The sequence below is a fragment of the Betta splendens genome, chromosome 15 (genome assembly GCF_900634795.4).
Source record: "Betta splendens chromosome 15, fBetSpl5.4, whole genome shotgun sequence".
NCBI lineage: Eukaryota > Metazoa > Chordata > Actinopteri > Anabantiformes > Osphronemidae > Betta > Betta splendens.
This window is the reverse complement of record NC_040895.2, coordinates 17,517,179-17,532,163: the sequence shown is the minus strand read 5'-3', so window position 1 is coordinate 17,532,163 and position 14,985 is coordinate 17,517,179. Positions and strand designations below refer to the sequence as shown.

Below are 14,985 nucleotides of genomic sequence, written 5' to 3'. Positions count from 1 at the left end.
ACACACACACACACACACACACACACACACACACACACACACGCAGTACACACACAAACGCGGCTCAAGACACTCCTACTGCCCACACGCTGGCACTCACACAGACAGAGGCGCACGCACGCACGCACGCACGCACGCACGCACGCAGATAAACAGGCACACGCATCAGCCTTCACCAGCAGATATCCGTGCTGGGAGCTTATATAAGAGAGAGTGGGAGGCTGAGAGCTATTTCAGGACTAGAGAAGATGTAAGTGTTGTTGTGTGTGTGCGTGCGTGGCTATAGTATCCATATGGATGGGTGCTGTGTGTGTGTAGGCCTGAAGTAAGGACTGATTCAGTGGGTTTCATAAGCAGTCAAGTTTGAAGTGAAGTTTGGCTCTGAACCTCTGGCAGCTCTCACAGTCTGTGCCTACGATGTGTTCAGTCACACCCCGGGGCTGCACACACACATCTAAAGGCCAGCGATCACCAATGAGCTGCATAGCAACTGCAAGGTGCCTCCTGCCGCAACATGTCAAGTGCATCCAGATGTTGAGGCGGCATCTTTTCAACCCGATGTGCTGAGCTTTTAAAGGGAGTTTTAAAAGTCTATGTCTATAGGTAAACATTGAGATTGGGTGAAGTTCAGTAAAAGCTGAACATGTTATTTACACAAAGAAATTCCTGACAATGATGCATCTGTTCAATGAGAATCATCGTTCAACTGAATGACACCCATCTGTTGGAATCTACGCCTCTATGGGCTGAAATCAGTGCAAAACTATATATATGAAAATCATTGGGACACGGGATCTAAGAGGAGGATTGAAAACCACAAACAAGGAAAGGAAGGATCAAGGAAAGGAAGGATATCATCCTCGGATGCTTCATTCAGATTTCATTGGATCCATGAGGTTTGGAGTAGATGCCTTTGATAGACTGCAAGTACGTTGTGGCAGCAGAAAAACAGCAGTAATCAGTGAAAAGTGGTTAAAATGTATAAACAGTGAAATTTCACCTGGTTTTGACGTAATGAGATAATTAGAGAGTGATGAAAGCCGTTCTTCGGTCCTGGAGCAGACAGGACTCTTCTCACTTGGTGCAGGACTCACTGGAAGTGTGAAGCCGGCTGGAGGGCAGCGCTGACATGCAGTGAGCGCACAGATCCAAAGTTTGTCCTTGTTAGTGTGATTCAGCCTGTCTGTGGGTTCTGAAGTGTGAAGGTACATTTGGCTGCTCTCGCCTCCACCACTAAATCATCTGTATCCACGTTAAAAGGCTCCTTTTACTGGCAGCTGCTGCACCTTAAAAAAACAGCCTCTTCTTCTCAACAAAGAGCTCAGTCAAGTGTGTGATGGCGAAAGCACTGCTTCCACTCAGGTTCAGCACAAAACAACACCCAGGAAAGAAAAGACTGCACCACCAGAAACGTGTGATCACAGCGATACAGTGGATCTAAACGCTGATCAGTTTAACTTTTACAGTCAAAGTGGGAAAGTGTTCCTGCAGTTTCTCTCACTCACGAATGACTAAAAGTGTTACTCTGATGCTCCTGTTACTGATAGAATGCATGGCTCTGGATCACGGTTATGCACAAACCAAGCAGGTTCTAAAACCAAACCACCTTCACTTCTCGCTGCGTGTTTCATGTAGTAGTGGTACTGTCTAAACCCGGGTTGCTGAAACATCCACTGTTTAATAGCCGACATAATAAAAACTGCAGTAAACTACTGACACGTCCGTATTCACGTGCATCCAGATAAACTGCACTACTAAACTTGGAAAAACACGGATTACATTTTCCCAGTTTCCATCTCTGAGCCACAACTAATTTGTTTCCCAAATGTCTTTGGGTGTTTGGGAATTACGCACTTCCAATTTCTGTTATCAAATACAGACTCAGGACGCCGTCATCCCCGACACAAAGCAACAGTCCTTTAATGAGCGCACGTATCCATTTGTTTCCGGTGACGGAGATCCTGTGATCAAAGACCGCGCCCACGTGGAGCACAACGCTTCTGGCAGGAAACTGCAGGAGCTGAAAAGGTTGCTGCACCCGTCTAGTTTACAGGAGGGAATCAGCAGCAGAGTTGAGGGAAAAGGTCCCAAAGCTCACGTTCTCCCGTGTCTCCACCTGGATGTTTGTTTATTGATCATAACACTAGAACAACTTCAAAGACAGTTGCAGCTCCTATGGTTCTTTTAACACTTTAGCAGCAGGAAAAAAGGCAGAGAACAGCCTCGCTGAGTTATTGGTTTTGCAGCCTGGATTATTAAACTATTGAATCATAACTTTAAATAGTCAAAACCTTTAAACCATGATAGAACACAGTGGTCGGAAGCAGATTTTCTTTTTTTAATCATAAATCATTGCTTTACAAAAACTGACAATCATGAGACAATGATTGGGATGAAATCACAACCACTTGATTGAAAAATAACTAAGGGAGAAAATAGAAGCTCTTGCCTGAAGGTTTGACATTCTGTGTGTGTGTGTGTGTGTGTGTGTGTGTGGCGAGCGGACAGTGTTGTCTAGTCTAGTTTGAGGTCTTTCTATTCTGCTGCAATTAACCGTGTGCCGCTTTGTAGGTTTCTGTGGATCACTGCCCTGGCAACTCAAACGGTTGTCACAGCTACTTGGCTTTAGTGCCCCTGGCCATCGTCCATCTGTCAGTCTGACTTTTTCCTCGGCAGTTCAATGCTTTTGTTCCGCGTTCGGCGTATTTTCTGGTGATCTGCTGTTTAGCACCTGGACCGTCTTGCGGCCGTAGTGCCAGTAGCTGTATCCTGAAGCTGCTGTGGTCACGGCCGTGATATACCTGCAGTGGACAACAACACAGCTTACAGCTGAATAGAGACCATGCACGACGTTAAGAACATGCAACATTATCCAGTTAAAAAAGTTAGAACAAAGTCATTACAAGACAAAAATAAATCCACGTGCTGCCTTATTGCAAGATCACTACTTGTGCAGGTGAGATCATAATTAACTAAACATGTTCATTTTAAACACTGTAAAATACAGTTTCAGCGAGACAAAAGAAGTGTTAGTCAGTCCAACAGCCTGCTGAACTCGATTTGTATAAAATCCAGGTTAATGTGGAACAATCAAAATGTTTTCCCTGGGCGTGATTTCTACTCCAACTCAGAGTTGTAGACTGAAATGAGTCAGTGCACTTAACCTGGACGCTCTGCAGCAACAAATAATATTCACGAGCTTGACTGAAATGAAACCATTTGCATTCAACATCTGCACATTTTGTTGGAACCACTATGCTGGAAACCAGACATTTTAGGTTAAAGTGGAGGTTTACTCTACCATAAGCTCTGCAGCAGGGCACTGTCCGTGTAGTGGAAGACTGGGGCAGCCAGAGAAGCTGCGACCAGAAGGAGCTGGATGGCCGTGTTCACCTGCAACGGAGAGAAAGTAAAGGACCACTGCATGAACGCGCTATCATATCTATTGCTTTGGTTTCCCATCTGATACAATAATGATATGAACAGACAATGTTTTCTGGGCTACTTGAATACAAGATGTGGATAGTCACAGTGCACTAAGTGCAGGTGGGTGGATGAGGGTCTCACCTTGCTGAAAAGTGTGGGCGTCAGCTGTGCTGTGGTGTAGCAGGGGTTAAAAAACTTACTAAGGGTCACCTGCAGAGAACACAGACGGCACATTAACTTCCATTTGCAGTGGACTCAATACATTAGCTGCGACTCGCAGGCCGTCTACCTGCGTTTTAATAGAAAATGTAAAGTAACTCACCGGTGGCGGTACAGTCTTGTATCTGACCCAGAAGACGGCAGCTATCAAACCAACGTCTCTTAAAATCACTAGAGCTGTCAGCGGTGCTGAGAAGAGGGGAACAAATCCATACATGATGCCGCAATGTACTCAGAAATGATGACTTTACAAACAATATTCATGCACATGCAGCCTTGTACCTGGTATAAGGTCAGCGTAGGTCAGACTCACATATAAAACACTAATGAGAATTTTATCAGCCAACGGGTCGAGAGCACTGCCAAGCGCAGATTTCTGCGTGGGCCACGTCCTGGCAATGAAACCGTCCAGCTACAGTGGAGAAAAATAAAGCAAGGAGAGTCACTATGTTTTCATGTGTGAGACCTTGAAATGACTGAACAGTTACAGAGAGATGTATATTACAGCACGTCTGTCAAATGTCCCTATAAGCGACAGTATAATTACCAGGTCCGTGGCTCCTGCCAGCGTGAACAGGGCCAGGCTGAGGTCAAAGTTCTGCTGGATGATCAGGTAGCCCAGGAACGGCGCCAGCAGAATCCGACACACACACAACAGGTTGGGGACCGTCCACGGGTTTTCATACTGGACAAAGATTGGTGTGCACTTAGAATGTAGAACTGGATCTGAACTCGCCGATTATATACATACATACATCTATACATACAGGTATGATTGTGTGCTGAGCCGACACCGTCAAGTCAAAGGTAAAACTAAAACGCGTGGTGCCCTCTGGTGGACAATATGTAGAACTGCGACCGCTTAATATGCTCAACTTAACCTTTCAGCGCCATCGGGCTGATTCCGTGTAAAGTACCGTTACATTTTTTTAATTACATCAACAATGTTCTGCCTCAATTCATTGGTGTTTGGTTAAACCTCAGTTGAGTTAAATCGGTCTGATTGCTCAGTTTCACATTTAAGTGACTTCACAACTACCTTTCTGCAAGGAACGTGAAATCAACAGGTTTTCACAAATATTAGAAAAGTATAACACACACTGTAGGAACACACTGCAAACGGAGGATTTCTCCTGTAAAACATAACTAAAGCTTTTCGTGAAGTAGCTCCAATAACCGTCACCTACCAGTTCTTTGAACTTGAACAGTCCGTGTCCCGGCACCGACTCACCGGCCTCCGTCGGCTCCTCCACCGGGGACGGGTCCGTTTTCTCCGGGCTCTTTCCGCTGCACAGTCCACGGACGTTGGGGGTCAGTCCAGACCGGAAGCAGTCCACCGACCACCGGCGACCCCCGCGGCACAGGCGCACCTGCGGGCGGATCGTCACGCGGCTGCCCGCTGCTTCGAGCCTGAAGGCGCACGAGCCGCCTACCTGAGAGTGCTTCAGCCACGCGCCCTCGCAGACAGGTGAGCGACCGCACCGCCATGACGCAGGCTCGCGCAAACACACGCCCGCACACCGCACGGACGCAGCACGCGCAGCGGCAGCGACGCGGCAGAGCGGAGCGACCCTCCTAAAGCACATCATCGTCTTCACGAGCCCTTCGTTACCGACCTGTTGGTCTCGTGCGGACCCTCCTGGGTTTCATCGCGCTGTCTGACCGTCAGAGCCAAACGAATCGCAGCTTCTGACAGTGGGCTGCCATGTTGCCGTAAAGCGACACGGCACACGACGTCGTAAATTCGACAGATTTTATTTCAGCTTTTATTTTGAAAAACGCAAGATTACATTCCAACATGTTTAAATAACTGATTTATATATTGACAGTAAAAACAACTACACCATTTGTTTGGTAATATTTTTTTGCAGACATTTACCAAAACAAATCAAACCATGCCAAAATGCCTTTATTCAAACAATATTTACCTACCAGTTTTTGATGTTGCCAAATTATGTGCCTACCCAACAAGAAAACACAGTAGGTGCGAATAAAAGCAAAGCCGGTTGCCACCGAACAGCAACTTTAGGATAAGCAAACCAGCAGTGGCAACACTCACTAGTCATTTATTAATTACAGTATTTATTTATATAATGACAATTAACTAAATATTTACATAACAGGGAAAAAAAGCTGTTCAGGCTTTTTGTTTTGGTCCAAACTGTACTAAAGATGTTTCTGACCTCGGAGCAGCTGTTTTACACCAGATATGATGCTGATGATGCTGCTCCAGAGCTTCACAGACATGTCTGTGCTGCAGTCAGGTGAACACTCAACTAAGAAAATGATTCTATATTACCTTTCTATAGAGACACCTCATTCTCAGACTAACCTCGTGGGTGAAGAGTGCAAAGAGCAGATGCGTGTTTTCAGGGTGTTGCACAGTATTTGTCAGAGACCTCAGACTGTCTGCAGCTGGTACAGTTTGGCTCCTTTCTTCAACAGAAACCCCTGTTCATTCAGTGAACTCACCAAACCTTCGAAGTCCATCACCTGTGAAGATTATGTTTTGTTTTTTGTTTTTTTATCACAATGATGGTAACAATGCTGATGTTGATCTGAACTCAATTAATTACTGTAGCAACATGTAAGACAGTCCGAGGACTTACTTACAACCTATAATACAATAACCTTCATACTTTAAATAAATATTTCAATGCATCTGCATGCTTTTACCGTGATGTTTAGTCTGTCAGCCATTGATCGAAGCATCTGTAGGTCAAATTGCTTCTGACCGGTCCTCTGCGCATGCAAGTGCAGTGCATTGACCAGTCGTTTTGCAGCACTGCGCTGACTCATGCCTGATCCAAGCTGAGAGCGCTTGAAGTCCAGATTGCCTAGACCATCTGAATATGTATCAGCCAGACTGCAGAACACACACACAGTTGGCAAGAGAGGTTCACATCTGACTAAATTTAAAGGCTGGACAACACAATTTTAGACAAAACAAACAATCTGACAACAGCAATGGCTGTTTGTTTCAGTTTTAACATGTTATAAAAAAAAGAAATATTTATTAAATGTGAAAATAACTTGCGGATGTACAATTGTACAACAAATTATACATACGGAATCTCCATAGTATTACCTGTGTTTCATGATCTCTACTACATCCTCAGCATCACTCTTGGTGGCTGTTTCTCTGAGCTCCAACCTGGCTCTTGCCTGCACAAACAAGCTAGGCATGTTCTTAATCTTGCAGAGTGTGATGATACAAAGACTGATGGCTAATACACAGAGACCCACCTCAGTTAGCCTAATTAAAGACTCAAGCTGTCGTGTAGTAATGGGCGTAGCATCAGCAGAGTGAGCCTGGGACCTGAGTGACAGGTAGAAGTCCTGAAGAGTTTGTGCTGCTTCAGCAGAGAGTGTGGGATGGACATACTGACGAGCGTAGCTGATGTACTTCCTTAATAAACATGCTGGAATAGGGTCCACGAGTTCGCCTGCAGGGATCTTGGCACAGACAGACTATTAGCTATTAACTTTTAATCGGCATCACACTGCTTGGGTATGGACCATTATTCACCTGCAGGCGCTCAGACAGTGGCATGTCCGAGTGTTCTAGCAGAATGGAGGTCTCGCAGTCAGCACTGGTTCTGGTAACTACGGCACTACTGGTCCTGCTGCTTCCTGCCCTATTTGCCATGACGTGTTCAGACAGGCGGCGGTCATGCGACTCGTCTGGGATGTCCAGGAGGAGGAAGACAACGTCGAAGCGAGAAAGAAGAGCTGAGCCCATTCTAAAGACATGAATGCACAACAGTAAAGACAATTCATACAGAAACAGCAGCCCAAAAATTAATTCAAGGACCGCTGAGCTCACATACTTAAGATTTTCAGAGACAGTCTTCCCTCTGTTGTAATGTCCTCCAATGGGGTTTGCAGCAGCGATGACTGATGTTCTAGCTGGCAGAGAGGAAACTATTCCAGCCTTGGCCAGACTCACAGACTGCTGCTCCATGGCTTCCAACAGAGCCTGCTGCTGGCTGCCCAACTTATCAAACTCATCAATGCAGCACAGACCTAAAAATCAATATGCAACAAAGACAGAAAGGCGATGGAATAGTACAAATCTAAACCTAAAAGAAATTTTAGGACTGAAACAGGCAATTTAAAATGTGTTTTTCTAGCAATAAATTAGAAAGAATGCCATTCTCTTCTTACCTTGGTCAGCCAGTACCAGGGCTCCAGCCTCCAGGGCATAATCACCAGTTCCTGCATCTCTAGATAAGCTCACTGTTAGTCCTAAAAAATAAACATCCACAGTGACATTTAAATTCCCAGCTTGACTGTTTAGTTACCTTCGATGTGACCAAAGATAATTGCTTTAGCCAACTCACCTGTGGTGCTTGTGCTGTTGCCACATACATAAATTCCTCTGGGAGCCACGTTACACACTGCCTACATGAAGAAAACCACCAACACAGGACACATGCAAACGTCTAAACATTAACTGGCCACTAACAATGTGTTTTCAATATTTCTGCCACATCACAGGTCACAGTGTTTAGCGCACAGTAACCTGTGTGTGCTCTGTGTTACCTGTAACATTTGACTCTTGCCCAGTCCAGGGTCTCCCACCAACAGGATGTGTGGGTCTCCTCTCACTGGGACGCTGTTCTTACCCGTGTGTTTCTGTCTGCCTCCAAATAATGCCAAAACTAGAGCAGCTTTCACCAGCTGAGGGCCAAAAGAAGTACAGGATGTCCGACTCAAGTCTGAATTCTTGACTAATTGAAATGACAAGGTGTATTTACCACATGCAAAACCTAGTGTGCTTCGCTTCACCACATACTGAACTGTACATGGTTGGAATGACAATAAAAGCCTACGTGACTTGCCTAGTGGTGTATTTAACTAGGTTATTAGAAACCTTGTAACAGGTGACATGACGCACACCACTCACCAAATGGCCGTAGATGACAGGACACAAAGAGCTGTAAGGAGAGAGAAGAGTAACAGCCTACTGTTAACGATTCATAATTCACACTCATAATAGCAAACGCATAAGGTTGTAATGCTTTAGTAGCATAAACATAATAGTTGATTAACAACAGCTGGGATACACTCCTGCATCCCCACCACTCTTACAGAGGCAAGTGGTTCAAATAATATTTAAGGATATGAGGACTAAAGCACATTGACAACATTGTTCTACCAAGCTTTGATTTGAAATATATTAGACTTTGATTCATCATTGCTACAAAAAATGGTTCACTAAAATCTGGGTTGTCTTTGGCTACTGCCATGCCAACAAGTGTCCTTTAACATGGGTAGGTAGACAGAGCAATCGGTGTGAATTCTCAAAAAAGGCTGTAGAGGGTGACTTATTTAAACATGTACAGGCCTCTTTGTGCTACATTGAAACAGCTCTCCCTGTGTCTCCCAGGACCTGCAGAGCTGTCCCTAATTACACAAACAAGGTTTCCTATTTTTATGATAGTCAAGAAATCAGGACAGGTGACAAAGCCAACTATTACATAATAAGTGAAGCGCATGGAAATACACTAATTTGTCAGACTTGGCTTAACTAATGAGTCAGATCCTTTGTGCTGCCCACAAGGGATTCAATTAAGATCCAGCAAACAAAAATAGGATGAAGACTTAAAATAAAGACATCAGTACGGGAGCAGAGTGTCTTGTTCAGACTTATTCAGTTAAACATGCATTTCTCTATTCTTACTGTACTATAAGCCTAAGCAGGTCAGGCTGTGACTGGATCTCCTGGACAGCATACAGCTCCTTTAGACTGAACTCCTCCCCTGCAGAACGATCTTCTAGTGACCCTTTTGGCCCCTGACCTCCTGACTTGGACTGTTGACCTAAATATGGGAAAACAACACTTCATTGCTCATAAAGAAGTCAGATAAATGCTCTCCATAACTTAAGACTCAATTAAAGACTACATGCTACACACTGTACCTTTACTGTTACTGACTGAAGTGGCTTCAAGGTACAGGAGGAACATACACTGATCCTTATTCCCCCGAGAAGTTCCTGCATAAAAATAATCGTATATGCATCTTAAATCAAATGACTTTTTTTTTTTTTACTTTTTCTTTTAAAATAAGTTTGATACATAGTTTGAACTAATGAACAAACATCAAAAGAGAAAAGTTTAAGTCTGAGAGTTTGTACCATCATTAGTGACCCTGACTATGCCTGTCACAGTAACAGTGTCTCCAGGGACACAGCTGTCACACAGGTCAGAGGTCAGGTGACACTCTACGGTGCGTGGGATTCGTCCAGTCTCCCTCTGTTCTCCACTCACCAACTCCTGCACCCTAAAGTAGTTTAAAAAACGAATGTAGGCAAACAGTAACTAGTGAACCCTAAAATTCATTCAATATCTTCACTTCTTGCACACATAAAAGTATTACTTCAATGTGTCTTGCCCAGAGCACTGACAGAGCCAATACAATAGCCTTGATAAGATTCTCAAACTGCTTTATTGTGTGTTTGGTGGAAGGGAACCAATAAATGTCTCTAAATGTCTCATGTTACACTCACTTTATAATCTGCCAGTCTACAGTTTGTGTAAGAGGAGAACTCCTGCTGGGAGCAAACGTGCGACCGCGGCATTCAGGCTGGATGCACTATAAAAAACAAAAGAGCAATACATTTTGTAATATGAAGTTGATCTGTGAGTTAGAGAGTTATTTATATGTGGGGGAATAGTTATGTATACCAAGTCATCAGCAAAAAAATGCAAATGTAAAAGCTGGATATGTGTATGTGAGGGTATGCATACCTTGGTAGGTGTTGCATATTTTCCATGTTGCAGGGGCAGAGATAGCGTGTGTGTGCAGGACACACACCTGAAGGCCAACCGGGTACAGAAAGGTCTTATATTGCTAACTCTGACCACTGTTCCTCTCACACAAACCAGTCGCCCAAACACACTGGCACGCAACATTCGCAATGGAGTCAGAGGGTCATAGTTATACAGCCTGTGGAAGAATTGCACAAATAAAGTTTTCTTCATTCATGTATCATCAGTGCTAAGCATAAAAAACAACTAACTGTGTATTACTGTTTAAAATACCTTGCACTAATGTGAGGGATGTTGATGATGGGGGTTGTTGCAGGAAGCTCCTCCCCTTGAAGCTCAGCTGCCTGTTTCTCCAAATCTACAGTCAATACCTAAAAACACAATGGTAGAAGAGCTCTTTTAGAAATCAAATTCCAGTTTACAGTTTGTTTTTTAGAACTATTATACAACATGTACCTGGTGAATAGCCACCCCTAAACAGTTCAGTATCAACTCAGGCTGTTCCTTCAGTTCTGTGCTTAGGTCAGGGAGACCTTCAAGCACAGTCCTGTCTCCAGTTAAGTCTGCGTAGTCCACCAGGACACTACCCTGACGCTCAATCTCATCCTGTACACAAACACATAAACACAGGAGACATTAATAAACATTTGAAGAAAGTTTAAAATGTCATATTATTATTTATTGACCATATTTTCTTACATTAAGAGACATACCTTGTCATAAAGTTGAATTCTAGAAGTAAAATATTTTTCAAACACTTTAATCTTTTCCACAGTAGGTGAGCTCACAATAAAGCCTGGACATAAAACAAGTATATTAGGACAAATTACCACATAATGTAAGCCATGTTGACAGAGTGCATTATTACATTTGGTACTGAGCTAGAAAAACACACTAAACCTTCTGTGAAGTACAGAGCCCATCCTTTGTATGGACACATTACATCCAGAGTGGCCTGGAAAAGGGCTAGAGAGACAAATGGCCTGTCAGTCAGTTGTAATTCTGAGATGTATGTTTTTTTCTTAATTCTGCAGATTAAATCATATAAGGATTTGCTCACGTCTCTGAGTGTTGGTGGTTTGGTTTCCTGATTCTCCTCTCCCATGACTACCTCCACTTCCCCACCCTCCTCCTGAAGCTCTGCCTGCTCCAGCTGTTGATGAGCCTCCTCTCCATGGTCTACCTCTCCATCCTCCTCCTCCTCGCCACCCTCCAGCGCCGCTTCCTCCTCGCCACCCCCCTCTCCATCCACTACCACTCCCTCTGTTCCCCCCCCTCCATCCTCCACTCCCACCCCTCCATGAGCCTCTTCTGGATTCCTCTCCACTCATTAATTTCCTGAAACAATAAATTTCACAGACAAACATACACCAGCTACATTTATTTTACCAATCAGGCACCAGTTTATCACAATTATCAGTTATTACCTACAGAGTCTGATATGATGGAATAATCTGCTAGGCAGGTGACATGTTTAATCTTCCTATTCATGTACAGCTGTATTAATGATTTATGAATAAAATATTTTCGGCAACAGAAGTATGTAATATTATTGTTTAGCATAACGTAGGCAAATTGTAACACTACACACTAGTGCAGCATATAACTGAACACGTTAAAGCATGCGGGGCTCGTGTTAATGTTATTGTTAACTAGCGCTGGTCCAAATAGGTCATCGTTTATTACTTCTAAATGTTGGGTTGAAGCTAATACGCGTAACAGCAATTGCGTACAAACCTTCGTCTTCTCACGTGACTAACAGACGATTAAACAACATCAAATGTCAACTAATTGATAGCATCGCCTTAACCTTAATTTGTCGACGTTCACATTAGCCAAACTACCAAAGTTCCCTCCACTGACGGGTTCAAGTTTTCTTCTTCTGCTGCTTATTCACAGCGACCAGACGACCGGAGCTGTTTGTTAGCGCCCCCACAGGTCAATGGAGGAACTACAGACAATATTACCAGAGTCTCCTGCTAACGCTTAAAACGTTCCACAAACGTTACAATTTAAAACTAATACAAAATATAATTCACAGTAGCCTTCACATTACTACACGATATATACGCCATTCTTTTAATAATTATTTTTCAGTTGGTTGATCATGGTCTACTCTGGGGAATTAGAGACCACTGTCGCCATCTTTTGGAAAATTCATATCATTACAGCATTTACATCATTGCACAACCTTGTAGCAGATAATAATACATTTTCTTTGTGATTATGTACGTTTGTTCATTGCAAACGTTAAAATGCATTCTTATATTTTTACATTGTTCCAGCTGTTTTTGTTTAGGGTATATCTTGTGTAGTGTATTTACTGATTATTGTGCAATGAAACATGATAATGTTACTTTTGACTTCTGAATTGTCCTTGTACAGTCTTGAAATTTGACTTTGTGTTTATCTGCAGTTGCTTCACACACCATCTTAAATGTATGGACACACGCAGGCTCGGTGGAGTGTTTTGGAGGGGACAGAAGAGAAGGAGCAACTGAGGAGAAAAATCAATAGTTGAACTACTGTGGCCGGGAGTAGTTAGTGGTAATAGCAGAGGGCTCAGAGGGGTAGATGCATGGATGTGTGCACATACACACTCAGGAAAACAAAGACAGATAGATGGTGAGGCAGGTGGTTGGAAAGGTCAAAACCAGCTCTCAGAAGCATGTTGACAGAGAAATAAAGACAGAGAGACAGATAAGGCTTCTAATTCTCCCCTATCATTAGCTTCATAACACTGAGAAATACAACAATGTCTCTTCCACTTCATGTGATGTCTCATCTCTTCACACTCCGACTGATTTGAGCTCTGCGACGACACTCGATCAGTCAACAGCAGACGTCTAACAAAAAGTCAGGGCAGCACCGAAAACGAACAGAGATCAGACCTGAAAGTTAAGCAGGATGAGGCCTAAAGTCAAGCTGAGCTGCTTTGGACTCTGCTGCTGGTTGTTGCTGTGTAGACACTGAATGTGGGAACAGCAGCTCTGGTCATCTGCTCATGTTGGTGGTCACAGCGGCCGCTGCGCCACAGGAACAAGAACACAGGAAGTGCAGCCTTTCCTTCGAGCCGCTCTCTGAGGGGAACGTCCAGGATCTCGCTGACTGATCTGCAGTTTGAACACAAGACTGCTTCGATGGCATTTCTTTGCTCTTCACTCAAAGCCTTCATTTAAGAGGAGACGCTCAATAATCTCTTCTACCCTCTAAGGAGAATAAAAGTGCATATCATCACCCCTGTGACCTCTCGCCGCGCTGCAAAGGCCAGAATATTATCTGCTAGACTCCGTCCCCTCCTTTATTTTGCTCTGTGGTTGACATTGAGCCGTTGCTTAGTTTCTACATATTCTGTATTAACGTGGTAATGTTTCAGATAAACGTCTTTATTGACACACTGTATTAAAGCGTGTGTGAGTCTGTGTGTTTTATGACTGCACATTAGCTCTGAACCCCGGTGGGTCTGTTTCTTCATCCCATCTAATTTGTGTTTTTACAGCACACTAATGGACTATTATGAAATGCACACACACACTCACAGTGTAGCAGCAATTTGTGGTTTGTGTGCGTCAACTTCGCAAAAGAGTTTCTTTCAAATCATCAGTTTCAAGCGGTGAGAATAGATTGGTTGTAAGGGAATATACCAAATGAGCCCCAGCTAAAGTCATTCAATTAGATTTTTACATTTCCCACGAGGCAAAAATTACCTCACAATAAGAGGCACTTTAGCAGACGCAGATTACATCTGTAGAGCTGGAATGAGATGTTCAATTAGCATCACACGCTATAGATGTTGGGGGGAAATGTAAACATGTTACTCATGGAAGCCGTCCCCTGACAGATACTTTTATACTTGTCTGAACAGTCACCAGCTTGGCTGCACATGAAAAACTTGAACTTCTGCATTGTCTGTGTGATGAAGAAATAAGGATAAAAAAAGATCCAACTGGATAAAACCGGGTATGAGAAGATTATTTGTTTGTCAAATACATAACAAGAGTGATATGCTACATGATATACGCTGGTGCTTAATGGTATCTGTGCTTCCCAGCTAGTTGTAGTAGTTGTAAGAGATTAGAAGAAAAAAATGGAAACAAAAAGTGAATTAGCAACAAGAAGATGCTGCTGTTTTCTCTCTCTTCAAATGTGAGGGATTATTTACTTTCCTTTTATTTACCTGTGTGTCTGTGACTGGCATTAGGATGAGAGTTCCTTAATCCACTGAAAAGTCTCAACACAATGAAATAATCAAGAAACAGAAACTGAGAGAAATGAATTAGTGCCTCACGTTGGGTGCGACGGATTATTGGGCTCAGACACTTTTCAATCTGTGGACCTCACTTCTTAGAATAAATGACTTTCTGTTGGGAAAATAAACGTTTTTGCCCAGAATGAGCACAAATAACAGCAAGAGGAGCGACACAAGAAGCTGGAAGGTACAAAAATGTTGACCAGAGATTTTATATTTGGATACAGAGCAGATGCTGGTGTTTTCTGCTCCAGTCCTAATTAGTTTATTGATCGCTACAGCGACACAGTGACGAGATGAAATATAATAAGATGAG

At 43.3% G+C, this 14,985-nt stretch overlaps 2 protein-coding genes across 2 annotated transcripts; both read right to left on the bottom strand.

Annotated features, from left to right (window-relative positions):
* Window positions 1–2,324: 2,324 nt before the first annotated feature.
* On the bottom strand, window positions 2,325–5,379 carry crls1 (cardiolipin synthase 1). The gene is made up of 7 exons (XM_029127556.3): window positions 4,833–5,379; window positions 4,193–4,330; window positions 3,928–4,057; window positions 3,749–3,834; window positions 3,568–3,636; window positions 3,302–3,393; window positions 2,325–2,801 (listed from the first exon to the last, which is right to left on the bottom strand). The coding sequence occupies exons 1-7, from the start codon at window positions 5,232–5,234 to the stop codon at window positions 2,678–2,680; spliced, it is 1,041 nt and encodes a 346-aa protein (XP_028983389.1). The 5' UTR covers window positions 5,235–5,379; the 3' UTR covers window positions 2,325–2,677.
* Window positions 5,380–5,386: 7 nt separating this feature from the next.
* On the bottom strand, window positions 5,387–12,317 carry mcm8 (minichromosome maintenance 8 homologous recombination repair factor). Its single transcript, XM_029127555.3, has 21 exons — window positions 12,158–12,317; window positions 11,481–11,758; window positions 11,321–11,386; window positions 11,134–11,216; window positions 10,877–11,026; window positions 10,694–10,791; window positions 10,400–10,598; window positions 10,159–10,244; window positions 9,787–9,932; window positions 9,571–9,645; window positions 9,332–9,470; window positions 8,555–8,585; window positions 8,191–8,328; window positions 7,989–8,049; window positions 7,813–7,893; window positions 7,476–7,671; window positions 7,175–7,388; window positions 6,892–7,101; window positions 6,734–6,810; window positions 6,322–6,511; window positions 5,387–6,138 (listed from the first exon to the last, which is right to left on the bottom strand). The coding sequence occupies exons 2-21, from the start codon at window positions 11,749–11,751 to the stop codon at window positions 6,046–6,048; spliced, it is 2,604 nt and encodes an 867-aa protein (XP_028983388.1). The 5' UTR covers window positions 11,752–11,758; window positions 12,158–12,317; the 3' UTR covers window positions 5,387–6,045.
* Window positions 12,318–14,985: the final 2,668 nt, after the last annotated feature.

Excerpts from the sequence above, each read along its gene's own strand:
- crls1 (XM_029127556.3), bottom strand. The coding sequence starts at position 5,234 with ATGATGTGCTTTAGGAGGGTCGCTCCGCTCTGCCGCGTCGCTGCCGCT. Across the intron at positions 4,331-4,832 it reads TGTTCAAGTTCAAAGAACTG|TATGAAAACCCGTGGACGGT; the intron begins GTAGGTGACGGT and ends ATCTTTGTCCAG. Across the intron at positions 4,058-4,192 it reads TGGCAGGAGCCACGGACCTG|CTGGACGGTTTCATTGCCAG; the intron begins GTAATTATACTG and ends TCTCCACTGTAG.
- mcm8 (XM_029127555.3), bottom strand. The coding sequence starts at position 11,751 with ATGAGTGGAGAGGAATCCAGAAGAGGCTCATGGAGGGGTGGGAGTGGA. Across the intron at positions 10,599-10,693 it reads ATCCCTCACATTAGTGCAAG|GCTGTATAACTATGACCCTC; the intron begins GTATTTTAAACA and ends ATTCTTCCACAG. Across the intron at positions 8,329-8,554 it reads CTGTCATCTACGGCCATTTG|CTGGTGAAAGCTGCTCTAGT; the intron begins GTGAGTGGTGTG and ends TTTGGCCCTCAG.